The sequence below is a fragment of the Puma concolor genome, chromosome A2 (genome assembly GCF_028749965.1).
Source record: "Puma concolor isolate L17-30 chromosome A2, mPumCon1.1.hap2, whole genome shotgun sequence".
Lineage (NCBI taxonomy): Eukaryota > Metazoa > Chordata > Mammalia > Carnivora > Felidae > Puma > Puma concolor.
Window position 1 is genome coordinate 121,552,316 of NC_141668.1, and position 14,533 is coordinate 121,566,848.

Consider the following 14,533-nt stretch of genomic DNA (forward strand, 5'->3'; position numbering starts at 1 on the left):
AGGGCATGTGATTTGGCTTCTTACTGCTGTGTCCCCAAGAATTGAGACAGTGCCTAGTATATAGCAGGTGCTCAAATTATCGGTTGATTGAATTCTCTACTATTGCCTATTAAAACAGTAAAGGGCCAGTGAAGAGAAAATAATGCTTTTCTGAACCAAATTCAGATCAGCAAGGAAGACCTGGTAAAGAAGACACTTAAAAGAAAGCACCAATGTCATCTCAGCATCTAAGCCAGTCTGCTCATAGCCAAGTAGGCAGATGAGGCTTTGGAGAGATGAATTTCAAACGTCAAAATGATGTAATGAACTCAAATCAGAAATAGATGGCAAACCTAACAGCAGAATACATTTAGAAACAGAATTCTGAATCTCTGGTCACGAACCCAGAAAAGGAGAGATAAGTGATTTAAAGAGACAAATGTAGGTATATAGCAAACCTTCCAGTGAGTTGGGTTTCAATCAATTTATGCAAAAGCTGGAAGATGGGCAAATGCAGACCACTGCAGAACAGTGATGGAAACCTACAAAGGTAATGTTTGAAGCCTAAAGTCCAGAATGAATGGAGGTGTGCAAAATGAGTTAGAGCTGAAAAAGAATCTTTTGCTTGTTTTAACCTTTTGTTGTGTGCAAAGCCAGAATACAGAAAAAGTAATTTGGTTGTTTAGACTTGCCCAGTGGTTCTCAAAGTATGGCCCCTGGACCAGCAGCATCAGCATCACCTGGGAAAGTATTAGAATTGCAAACTATGACTTCCCACCCTGGACCTACAGAGATAAAACTCTGGTTGGGGGTGAGAGGGGCAGGGGCCCAGCATTGTGTGCTTTAGAATTGCCTCCAGGGAATTCTTATGCTAAGTTCCAAGATGCATTAAGAACATTAATCTCCCACCCTACACATGGGAAGCATGTGGAGAAAAAACAAAATGCCCAAGCTTTACCCCACACTAAATAAAATGGACTCTTTATGGGGGGGGGTAGTTCTTGCTATGGGTATATTTTAAATGCCCTTAGTGAACTGAATATGCAGTCAGGGTTGAGAACCAAACTCCAATTCAGGTACCAGCAGTACCATCATATCCCCAAGGAGCTTATTAGAAATGCAGAACCTAGGACCTTCCTGCTGAATCAGAATCTGCATTTTTAATAAGATCCCCAGTTGATTTAAAGACACATTAACGTTTGGAAGCATTTGTCTAAGACAAATGTTAACAAAAGTTAAAGGAATTAGAAATCAGAATTTGTACCTTGCCTCAACTTGATTGATTTACTAATTTTATTGTAAACAGGAAAAGTGTGAGACAAGAAAAGCCAGGATAAACACATTGGCATGTGGGACAGGAAGCATAGTGAAGGTTTGGGGTCAAAGAAAGACAGATGCCAGGAAGGCCATGTGAATGGAACAGGTATTCTGTAAGTCTTAGGTGCTTGAATTGCCCACACCTCTTTTGACAATGCTTGAGTTATTCATTAGCCAAACAAAATAAATCCAATAGGTCAACATCAGAGTTGGCAACCACTGTGTGATCCCCCACTGTGGTGATGAGTTTGAGGGTGTAAGCAGACTGTGTTGTGCTATAGGTTCCAAGCCATGCTCCATGCTCTCCTCTGCCCTCGAGGAGTCCTGGGGATTCAGAGTGTGCCTGGAGTCTGGAGGTGGTACAACACGGCCAGAACGTCACATGCGGATGGCCTTAGGAATAACTTAGGAGCTTGATTTGAGTCCATGGAAGGATTGCAGGGAAGATAATGAAGTTGATGTCTTATTTTCCATACTTAGGGAAAAAAAAAAAAAGACAGCCCTAGAAGTCATTCATGGTTCATGAAGTGATAGGATTGTTGGTCTGTCTGAGGTTTTGTGACAGAGAGAGAAACAACGTGGATATAGGTGTGTTGATTTTCACAAGGCATCACAAATGCCCTTAGCTTTGGTTCATTTCTTGTTATTTTTTGTTGGGCAAGAGAAAACAACACAGGACGATTGTTCCTGCAGTTTTGAGGGATTTCTAATTAGAGCAATGACTGTATCTATATCCATCTACCTAATGCTGATTAATGCACCAAGGTCAGCCTCACCATGGGTCTCTGGTAGAAGCCGCCAATGCCCTGCTCTAGTCTCTAGCCTTCTCCAGAATATTATCACTACCTTGGCTGAGAGTTACTAAGCAGATTTATCACTACCATGGCAGTTGGAAGGCTAGAATACAGATAAGAGTATCAGGATCTAAACAGACATTCATTTGAGGGCATGATAAAGTAAATTTGACAAAAGGATAATTTACAGAAGAAAAAATGTCAGGATTCTCTCTGCCCTTCCCCCACTCTCACTCTTGCGGTCTCTCTCAAAATAAGCAAACTTTAAAAAGAAAAAGAAAAATGTCAAATAAGAGATAATACAACAGTACCAACTGGAGGAGGGATTGAGGGATTTTATCTATTGGAGTCTCCTACTTGAGTTTGTTTGTGTGAAGTGGTGGCCAAAGGCACTGCTGGATATCTTAGGCATGAATCATGCTGACACATGTGACAGCTGAATCATTCTTCATGCTGAAGTCTCCCCTTGGACCCCAGCCACCCCCCTCCCAGCTGTTGCAGGTTATTGGTTAACACATTTTGATTGTGAAGTTAACATTTGGAACAGGTTCTTAAAGAGTGGTCTGATGGATGCAAAGGCTTGAATCCATGTCGTGTTGATATGACAAGAATGAAGATGGGAAGAATGCATAGGTGTGTGGGATGCCTGAGATGACCCAGCCAAAATGTGCTTTGACCTAGGAGTTGTGATTCTAAATCCAGTACTTTCCTGTTACTTCATCTCCCTTGTGCCGCCATTCGTCCCCTCCTCTTTCAGATGACAGAGGTGTTTTGCCTTTTGTTTTGTTTTTGTAGAATTATTATGTAAAAGGTTATTTATTTTGAGAGAGAGACAAGCTGGGGAGGGACAGAGAGAGAGGGAGAGAATCCCAAGCAGGTTCTGCACTGACTGTCAACCTAGAGCCCGATGTGGGACTCAAACCCATGAACCATCCACAAGATGAAACTTGAGCTGAAATCAAGACTCTGATGCTCAACCAACTGAGCAACCCAGGTGCCCGGATAAAACAGCTTCTGATAGAGAATATCCAGTTATCTGTATCAAGTTCTCACTTCACTTTCTAAGAAGACTGGTTCACATTCTGACGAAAGGAAGCACTATGCCAGAGTGATAGTTCTGTCCTTTACTGCTGAAGATGAGCCCTAATGTTCACATCTCACCTATTTGTTCATCTGGATCCCCTGGGTCTTACCTGTCCTTAAACTTTTCTTTAATCTTTATTTATCTTTGAGAGAGAGAGAAAGAGCATGAGCAGGAGAGGGGCAGAGAGAGAGGGAGACAAAATCAGAAGCAGGCTCCAGACTGTCAACACAGAGCCTGACATGGGGCTTGAACTCACAGACCACAAGATCATGACCTAGGCTGAAGATGGATGTCCAACCAACTGAGCCACCCAGGCGCCCCTTACCTGTCCTTAAAGACCCAGCTCCAGCCCCTCTGCCACCAAGGCTGCTGCAGCCACCAGCATGTTTCCTCCATCCTCTTTCCCACTGTTCTCCCACTGTGTCCCCTCTTCTCCCACTCTTAACCTTCAGCCATTCATGCTTCCTTTCCCTGACTGCTTTACAAATACTCAGGGAGTGCCTACTCCTTGCCAAACCTTGTCTGGAGTGCTGGGATACTACAGAGAACAAACCAGACAATCTATCTTTTCTCCTAGTTCTCACTGAAGAAAGGACCTGATGAGAAAGCATAAGACAAGCTGACAGGCCACAAATACCTCCTCCCTAACTCCAGGTGGGATATGTGTGATAATCCTGCCCAAGAAGGGAGGAAAGAAGAAAAACAAATAGTTAACTGATAGAGTTTGTAGTCTTGCAGGACTCTTCTCCATCACCCTTTCATAGTGATGTTGGAAACAAAGGCAGAAGGAAATGGCAGAAATAAATTTCTTTATAACCTGCAGCCCACTGGCAAATACTGTTTCTCCAGAAACTCCCTACTGTCTTGATGCTAATGCTTTGCTGGAGGGAAAACAACATGACAACAGCTAGGCCTCCAGTATCCTGGGAGTCTTCTTTAGCATATGAATATCTCACTGGGAACTTCCCCTGGACTGTACCTCCCCCAATTCCATAGTATTTAAGAAGTCTCTCCTCATGGTCCCTGGGCAGCTCTACCTGCCCACCAGTCCTCTCCCTGTGCTTCAATAAAATCACCTTTTGGCACCAAAGACATCTTCAAGAATTCTTTCTTGGCCGTTGGCTCCAGACCCCACTATTACCCCTAAAACCTCAGCAGGACTAGCAAAGACAAAGAAGCAAATCTAAAAAGTCATGTCATGAGTATTGCAGAAATGAATAAAGCAGGTCAGTGGATTCACTGTGATGGGGGTGGGGGGGAGCACTGTTCCTTTAGATCAGCTCTGAAAAGACATCTGATATCGTGATGTTTAAGAAACTGGAAATATACATGAGAAAGTGGAGTCATGTGGCTGTGCAGGGGGGTGGGGGGATGGTGCTGGGCAATAGAATAGCTGGTATTTGGGAAAGAGCACCTGGTCCTGGAGGGAGTGCATTCATTCTGCTGCCCTGCTATTGGAACACTTTCTATTACATCTGTGCTAGGGCTACAGATACATTTCAACTTAGCTACTGGGTTGGGGATGGAGTTTCTGGAACATGATTAGAACTGCCTTCTGAGGATTAGTATGCATTGTAATGCGTATGACATCCATGAGGTATATAATGCATATGAAGTAAACAATATATATTTAGTGTATGTATATATATGTATATAACAATTCCTTATAGTACTATAGAAGCTTTAATTTTTATCCTTGTCATTATCTCCATCACTGTTATTTCAATTCTATGCTGAGGATCCTGGGCCAGAGTAAAGGTCCTTGGCAGGAACTCTTGGCAATCCTAAGTAAAGTGCTTTTGTTATTTCCCCTGCACTCTTGCTTATATGTTGGAATCTTTTGGAAAGGCTCTTGCAATTTCTTGGTGAAAGAAATTATTTCTTCTACGTGGCCCAAAGTCAGCCTGACTTTCCCATGTGCTGTTTTACAGATTGTGTTTGCATGTCTGGAATGAGAAAGCACTGCGCACTTAATTTTATTTTTAAGACAAAATGTAACAGCCATGGTGGTGCGGATGCTAGCTAACACACGTGGCAAGTTAACCGAGTGCCAAGCAGTGCTCTAAGCCCTTTGCATGGATTTTTTCCTTTTCTCTTAATCCTCCTAAGTCTATGAAATATGTAGTAGTATTAACTTGTTTTCTGCTGGAGGAAATGGAGCATTCAGAATGTTTCCATAACTTTCCCCAGGATAGCTAGCTGGAGGGGAGCCAGCTCTCACCCTGGATTGTTTGGCTCTACAACTTGAAAGTGTGGATGATCCAAAACTCCTACCTGCTGTGATTAGCTTTTTATCTCATTGGTCTATTGCTTGAAGGGTGTTTAAGGGCTAGGAAAAAAGTGGGTGGTATTTTAATTTTTCTTAGAGTGATCCTGCAACAAGGTTTCTAGTCTTTGTGTACACATTGCGTGGGCTAAGCAGCAAGAGGTTAGTGGAGTTCAGTGACTGTAGAAAATTAGTCACAAGTAGATCCACAATGGGCCATTTAAATCCATTTAAATGTATTTTGGGGCCCTACCCTGAGTGCTAAGGACAAATGTCACCCTCTGTAAACCGACATTCTCTTGTGATCCTGACACCCAAGTTATTGTGAGGGTATTTCGCACATTTGACTTTGGGGAACCCCAAGTCTTAATCTTGCTGTCAACATGGCTACTATATTTGTTGGTAAGTACAGACAAATGCATTGTTGTAAAAGTCTTTACTTAGGTTCTTTGGTTAAGTTTCACAGAGACTTTTCATCTTTTCACTCATTTGCCCCCAAATTGTTTATTGAAGCTAGTATTTCTTTATTTTCTCTTCCCTCTGACACTTTGACTATTTTTGGTGAGTAACTTACTGAGTCAATGTCTGAGGGTTCTCAGGTCTCAATTCCACTTATAAGGAGACAAAATGCATGGGCTTTGTGCCAGCTCCTCTTTTTTTAGGAGAGCATTTAGCGTCTCTGGATTTATCTATGCATTTCAGATAGGACTTGTGAGTGAAGGCTTATTTCTTTCACAACTTTGGTTGTTCACAGTGTTCCCTAAACTTAAGATTTCATGAAATAAGCTATATAACTAAAAGGGGATAAACAACTAAAAATATTTATTTCAGGAAATAAAAAAGTTAACCAAAGAATTTTATTGGTACATTCTTGGACAATATCACAGAATTGAAAGAGAATGGAAAGGGGGAGTTTTTCAGCAAGGGTGTTTTTCCACTAAATTGGCACATAAGCAGCAAGATTAACGAAAGTACTTATTACAAACAGTAAAAAACATACATGCTTTTTTTTAAAGTCCTTATCACACTGGTCAGTCATAGGGGGGCATGAACAAAACCTCAAGACATGAAAAATCCATATTCTTTTCTTCAAATAGCTTAATCATTATTAAAATTATTGCAAAATATCCATTTACCTTAATTAAAATAACAAAAGAGAACACAAATACAAATATTGAACGTAAATTATTAACATGTACTGTAAAATACATTACTGGCATGCATTCCAAAGATGAAGACCTCTATTCAGTTCAGCCAATACCTTCCTTTCATGTGACCTATCCTTCTACCAGAGATAGGTGGGTGGGGCATACTTTCTCAGCACAGTTTTTGGTCTTTAAATACCTTTTTTGTGTTAAAAAAATAACATGATTTGCAGTGGTACTATAATCATAATTATACAGTCATTACATATGTGGTTTTAATTTCTTTCTTTTGTTTTTTTTCTTTTAGTCTGCCGAGATCTTTTTAACATTTGAATTGTTTAAAAATTTTTCCAAATATTCTGCCGTCTGAGAGAATAGGGCTCTATGGAAACAAGGCATTCGAAAACAAACAGTGAACCAAGGTACAACATCAGATGGCAAAGTGCAAAAGTCCTCACAAACTGTACAGAAAATTTCAAAACCTTGCAGTCTGGAAGTACATACGTAGAAAGACAAGTCAGCCCCAAAACGTTCACTGTGGCTCTCGATGGTTCATCCTAAAGAGCCTGGGTGGGACTTGAGTCTCAACACTCCCTGTGGTAGGGAAGGTCCAAAATTGCAGCCGAGTTGGCAGTGCTGATGCCAGTGACTTATTAAGCCAAGATAAAGTAAGAATATTTCATAAAGCAGCTGTGTAGGACACTTGGATCCTCTAACGTTGGTCTCCTGGCCAGGGATGCTCCTCCAGTGATGGGCAGCGGGCAGGACCAAAAGAGTCCTATGCCAGGTTGGGTGACAAAATAACTGAGGGTCTTCCTCTTCCATGGTTCCATGGAATGAAACAGGTTAGATAACCAGGTTATTATAACTGACATACTTCTTTTTTGCAGCAGGGCCTGAAAGAAAAATGTAAAAGGGTCAGTTGTAGCAATGACCTTGTTTGCAAAGGTAGAAACAGATTTAGATCCAGAAGGACCTGGGTGCAAAGTCAAGAAGGAACAATGCACCACTAAGGAACACACAAATCACTTTGGATTCCTATGACTCTTTCTAAGGTTTTGTCTACTAAAATCTGCAGTGTCCAGCAATTCTCAAACCATCTGTGTTCTTTATTCTGAGATGTCTCCAACCTCCCTCTTTATGGTTTATAATGGTTAGTAAATTAATAGTGGGTGCCATGCTTTCTAATTAGCCAACCTTAAGCTTAAAGAGCCTACCCATGTTGCAGTATATTTTGTTGTGTAATCTTCTCCCAGACCTTCTCATAAAAAATGGTTTTTGCTTGGGAAAGGTCTGTCCTGGGTCACTGGAATTAATGTTGGTTGACTAAAGATTAGGTCAACCAGAGTGTCTTGTTCAGTTAGGAGTCACACAATCAAATTACTGTTGACTGATTTTCATAGAGTTTTCATCAGTAAGTTGTAAATGTAATTTGTGGAACAATTTCCATCAAAATCTGAGGCTCACTTTAATCTCAACATGGATGCATTACATTGTTTTCCTTAAATGTGGGATAAATTACTTATTTGGCACAGTAATTCTGGGACCCAACTCTACTCATTCATTCATTCATTCATTCATTCATTCGATACACATCAGTTGCCTACCATATGCCAGACCCTTTCCTGTTCTTGGGCTGGAAACAAAGACACCGAGATCCCAACGTATGACTCTGATTTATACTCTAGTTCTCAATACTAAGTAATATAATTGCTGTTGTGTGACATGTTCTTTATTTATTAAATGGTAGAAGTTTTACATCAGCTTCTGTTGGACACAAATTAACTGTCAGGGAGCATTTACTGATGGCTTATTTTATTTAACGTTTTTTATTCTAAATAGTATTATTCATTTAATACAAACAAGTAACAAGAGTCTTAAAAAACTCTTAAGTAGGGATTCATATAGGGATTTAGAAGAATGGAGAAGCCACAATAACACACTGAGAGAGAGTTTGTATCTGAACTTTGAGTAAGTAAAGCAGCCAGTATTTTACTGATATATACATGCATGTGTACACTATACAAAAAGACAGATTTTCTGGATTAAAAATTTAGACTCTGGTTCTGACAAATTATGATTTGAAGACTCAGACTCCTTTATGAAATCACATTGCATTTATTAACAGAAATTATAGGAAAAATGAATTCTATGAAATGGAGGGTCTTCTGGAAAATATGGTCATGAGACAGGTCAGGATGCCGCATCCTCGATAAATGTATGGTATCAGCAATACCCCAGTATTCTAAGAAGGTTCCCATTGTTGTTACAACCTTTACTGTCTTCTTTTATATGCTCAGTTTGAGTATAAAGAGAATAGCTTTCTAAAAATGTTTTCTTGGGGTGCCTGGGTGGCTCAGTCGGTTAAGCATATGACTTTAGTACAAGTCATGATCTCGTGGTGTGTGAATTTGAGCCCCGCATCAGGCTCTATGCTGATGGTTCGGAGCCTGGAGCCTGCTTAGGATTCTGTGTCTCCCTCTTTTCTCTGCTCCTCCCCTGCTAATGCTCTGTGTCTCTCTGCCTCAAAAATAAATAAACATTAAAAAAATTTTTTTAAATATTTTCTTTACTCTGAAGCCTATTTACAGGGTCATAGCTAGAAAGAAAACTTGGAGCAGATAGGTGCAAGAAACAACCACGACCTACCTCATCACATGCCAATATGCTAACTATCCTCAGGACAAAGTGGGGGGAAATCAAAGGAAAAACTCAGAGGCTTAAAATGACCTAAATACGTGAGACTACCTCTATTGTGTGATTATTGTGTGACTGTTTTCCCTATAAGCATAACTGTCTAGTGAAAAAAGCAAAACACAATTGAAATTCCTCAAACAGGTTTTTTAAAATACAATTTCTCCAGAAGAGTCTTCAGCAAAAGAATAAGTTAGAATATGTTGCCCTTACATTGCACAGCTGAGTATTGGTTTGCATTAAACTATCATCACGTTGCGGTAAAAATTTTGAAGTGATAATAACAATGGTGGAAATTTACTGATGCTTGTCATGGATTATCTTCTTGTGTTTGCAAGCCTTGAGATGAGTGCTTTCATGATTGCCACCTTACATAGGAGAGGTCTGAGGCTCAGAGGGACCAGCATTCCAAATGAAGGCTGATGTTTGAATCTATAGTTTGCTCTCCATATCATAGTTGGAAGACCATGCTTCATTTGGACTCACCTGCCCCGGGTTCTGATTTAGCTCTATCACTTACTTACTTGAGGTGTGACTTAGACCAGTCCAATGACACTGAACTTCTCTGAGCCTTTGTAAAATAGGTAGGATAATTGTCACCCTGTGGTTTGTTAATGGCATCAATGTATGAAATACTCCATTTTCTCATCTGGTAACATAATGCATGACAGTATTTTTATTTTTATTTTTTATATAAAAATTTTATTGTTTTAACGTTTATTTGTTTTTGAGAGAGAGAGAGTGAATGGGAGAGGGTCAGAGAGAGAGGGACACACAGCATTTGAAGCAGGCTCTAGGCTCTGAGCTGTCAGTACACAGTCCAACATGGGGCTCGAACTCACAAGTGGTGAGATCATGACTTGAGCTGAAGTTGGACACCCAACCGACTGGGCCACCCAGGAGCCCCCTAAAATTTGTTTTTATTGGTTATTTTTTCTGTGTGAATGAGAGGGCGGGAGAGAGGGACACAGACCATGAGTAGGAGAGGGGTGGAGAGAGAGGGAGGCACAGAATGTAAAGCAGGCTCCAGACTCTGAGCTGTCAACACAGAGCCCGACATGGGGCTCGAACTCGTGGACCACAGGATCATGACCTGAGCCAAAGTTCACCGCTTAACCCACTGAGCCACCCAGGTGCCCCCATAAAGTTATTTTTAAATTGCAACATTTTATACAAATGATTAGCCTCAGTTCATGCTTTCTTTGCAGAATAGCTGGAGATCATTGCAACTAATGGTGATGGAGTTGTGCAGGTCCTAGAATGGCAATTTATATGCATTTCAAAGCAGTGTCCAATGTATTATTATGTTTATTTTTAAAATGTTCTAGCCTTGTGAGTAAATAAGATAAGTGCCTGTGGTGTCTGATAATTCTATTTATTTGAATAGCAATGTAGTTTATGGCCTAGAAAAGATAATTGCTTACTTGTGCAGTGAAATACTTACTAAGGAAATAAACTTTTTAAATTTTAAAATAGAATTGTTTTTTTGTAAAGTTACAAGTTTTAAGGACCATTAGGAACATACAGCATGGTTCCTCTCAAATTTTTTAAAGTTACCTACATCAGTAGTTTTCAAAGCAAGCTCTCTTAAAGAGTTTATGTTTACTATGAGGCAGTGTTGTGGACACAGGCTTTTGCAATGAAGTGCTTTGTTCCTTAAAAAAACATTAGACATTCCAACTTACTCTTGGTGTATTATCGAAATCACACACAATTTGACATTAACTTGAGTGAACTGCTTTTTTCCTTGAGTTTCTCCCAAGCCTGTTGGTCTCACAAAATACTTAATTTCTCAGGTGTGTTCCATGGAACACTTAATACCCCAACTATAGGAAGTGAAGAAAAAAAAAGGAAAAAATGGAAAGGAAAAAGAGTCTTGTGGATATTATACACAACAGTGAATTATGGGAAACATAAATATAAAATTTTGAATGAATAAAATTAAATAGGTCTCTTTTCTCTCTTCCATATTTTTTAAATAATAAGGAATTGTATAGTTCATTAACAATATGCTATGTTTCTGTGAGCTGTTTTTAAAATTTAAATGTATATGTAGATATGTATACCTATCAGTGTCTATGAAGTGATTGACACAGCCACACAAATTGTAGGCAATAATATATCACAGCCTTGAAAATAACACATTAATGTATTAACATCTCTGCTTCACGTGCCTCTCCATCCACCCATAGGAAATAAAAACACAGTCAAATCCTCCCCTCCTTCCCCTTTCCCTTTGACAGTCTTCCCTCCTTGCCTCCCACCAACGCTATTATTCTGATGTTGGTGTGCCTCTGTCCCAGTGAGATTCATGCTGCTGCAGTCTGTGTAGCCGCCCATAAACTAGAGATAGTTTTGCTTTGTGTTTTTTAAATTGTTTAAAAAATACCATTCCATGCATATCCATTTGCAACTTGTTTTTCATATAACATTGTTGTTTTAATATTAATTTATGTTGATTGGGTAATCAGAGTTACTATAGAGCTTCTTTTTTATTTTTTAATGTTTATTTTTGGGAGAGACAGAGAAAAAGCATGAGTGGGGCAGGGGCAGAGAGAGGGAGACACAGAATCCAAAGCAGGCTCCAGGTGCTGAGCTGTCAGCACAGAGCCTGACGCGGGGCTCAACCCCATGAACCCCAAGATCATGACGTGAACTGAAATCGGACACTTAACTCACTGAGCCACCCAGGCACCCCATATAGTTTCTTTTATAAATATACCAAAGATTTCTGTAATTCATTTTTTATTTGGTGGACTCTACTTTATAATTATTTTCAATAGCAAATAATGCTGGAATAAATGGTATCTGAAAACGAATACCATTTCTAAAGTTAAATTATAAAGCTATTAACTAGGAGATATTATTTGCAATATATTTAAGTGACAAAGGATTGTTACACAAAATTTTTAACATAGACCAATTAGTAATAAAAGACAAGCTAATTTTTAGAAAATGAATTGAAGATATGTAAAGGTGATTTGTGGATAAAAAAACATAAAAAGGGCTCAACCTCATAAATTAGAAAAGTGGAAATTAATAGTAAGAAAGCATTTCATCCCCAGCTATTACAAAATAAAAGGTGTATTTGCACTGATACCATTTGCTGGTGAGGTTGGGAAGAAATGGGGATTCTTAGACTACACTAGTAGGAATGGAAAGTGATAAAATTTCATGAAAGAACCATTTGGAAATACCTAGAAAAGATGATGGACTCAGCAACTTTATTTCTGCATATATATCTGAGACACTTGTTTGTATGTGCACATAGACATGTGTGGGCCTTCCAGTGCTGTTACTACAATTATGTGGTTTGTGATTCTCTAAGAGGGAATTCTCCTATAGGGGCTGGGTGTATAATACAAATGAGCAAAGTGGGTCATGTGTAAGATGTTAAGGAATAGCATGGAATCTGATCCACTAGAAAACTCATGCCCCATCTGAACAGCATAATCATTTATAGGATGTTACCTTACTTTAGTCAGATATTTCATTTTTTTAAGTTTATTTATTTTGAGAGAGTTCATAAGTGTGTGAGGAGGGGAGGAGCAGAGAGAGATCGGGAGAGAGAAAATCCTAAGCAGGCTCCACACTGTCAGCACAGAACCCAATATGGGGCTCAGTCCCAGGAACCATGAGATCATGACCTGAGCCAAAATCAAGTCAGATGCTTAACCCACTGAGCCACACAGGTGCCCCCAGATATTTCATTTCTAAAAGAGGAGCTGTACTTATGTGTTGTTAGGTAAAAATTCATTTTTTATTCTTTTGAAATTTCTTTTCAAAATTCATTTTTCATTTATTGAGCGCATATTTTGTATTAGGCTCTCTTCCAGGCATTAAAAATACCTGTTTTTTTAGTGCACAGTTCAAAATTATATTGAAACCTTTAGCAAGTCAACAGAAAGAGGTCAGGGGTCAGAGTAAGTCTCTGGGCAGCCACCTGTAACTCTGTGATGTTATTTGCACTGTTTTCCAAATTTATTTGATTGTGTAGTGTTCTCCCCACTTTTTAGTGGATCCCTTGGTACTGTACAAGAATGTACTTTGGGAAGTATGTTTGGTTATTTCTTAAATTTTGGCCCTGCCTACTACATTTGTCCTTTGTAAAGCTCACCAAACTGGAATACTGGTTTATTGCCTGATGGAACTTGGTTCAAACTGACTTTTCTATGAACCCATCCTAAGCCATATCTGTGTCTCTCCTTTCTTCCAGCTATTGCTTACCTGCCAATCATAATTCACGGTTGTTGTTTAGTTAAAAATACTTTAAGTGGGAGAGATTCTTCATATTAGAGTTTATGTTTACTAAAACAAAAGGAAATACTCCTAGTAATTGGTTCTGTGGTCACTGGCCTGCTTCCTGCCTGTTTGTTTCATCAAGTAAATGGCCTTAGCCCACCACTTACTGGCAGATGAGTTGATGTTACCTTCAGTTGTTAATTTTCACTCAGGATTTCAAAACTAGTAAACTTCCTATATTGTATTAAAAAATAATTTTCTAATGATTTTTCCTAAATCTTTTTTTTAAATTGAGTATCATCCAAGAGTAGTAAATTACACCCCCTAAAAACATGCAAAACCCAAGAATGGGGAATATGATTATCAAAAAATGAGGTATTCACAGTTGTGTAATTTGAACTCTGATCTAAGAAAAGCTGAGACTTTTCTCTATCTTTTCTTCCCCACCTCTAGCTGTGTTGCAACAACTTACCACCAGAATTTTTGAACTATTTGTCTTTATGTTAGGTAGCTGGACATCTTGACACAAAGAGCTTAGCAGGGGTGAAAATACAACCAGCTAAATACATCAGGATTCCAAATCACCAGTAATTCTAATCTAGTCACCAAAGATCCAGAATCTGAATGTCTGTCCATATATCCAACCGCCCATCTAACAAAATATTATTTAGCATCGATTAAATACCAGTAACTTTACTACATGCTAATTATGCAAAAACAGGCTTGGAAGTTTGCAAGCTGTTTGGTTCCCTTCTCATTCATTGTATATTTGAATTATTTGACAACATTTAGAGAGGGCTGCCATGTACCATCAACAAGGGCTTGGCATTTCCTTTATTTTTTTTTTAATTTAAAAAAAAATTTTCCCCTATGTAGCATGATCAGGATGAGGCAGGAGATCTTAGGTCAGACTCACATTGAGAGGAGTCCCCAAAGCAAATTGGTTATCTTTACCAGAGTTGAATGAGGGAGACCATTCAATGGATGATGGGGCATTGAAGCTGCTGGGACC

General features: G+C 39.2%; 1 protein-coding gene and 1 long non-coding RNA gene across 5 annotated transcripts in view; one reads left to right on the forward strand and one right to left on the reverse strand.

The window, feature by feature from the left end:
- The window catches only part of LOC147583486 (uncharacterized), an 813,850-nt gene that overhangs the window by 702,716 nt on the left and 96,601 nt on the right, over window positions 1-14,533 (forward strand). The gene's annotated exons all lie outside the window — the stretch shown is intronic.
- GRM7 (glutamate metabotropic receptor 7) overlaps window positions 6,276-14,533 on the reverse strand; it is a 900,471-nt gene continuing 892,213 nt past the window's right edge. For both annotated transcript variants that reach the window (XM_086697538.1, XM_086697536.1), the window contains one exon: window positions 6,276-7,481. In XM_086697538.1, the coding sequence (XP_086553664.1) occupies window positions 7,432-7,481 (50 nt within the window). In that variant the 3' untranslated portion in view covers window positions 6,276-7,431. The remainder of the gene's footprint in view (window positions 7,482-14,533) is intronic.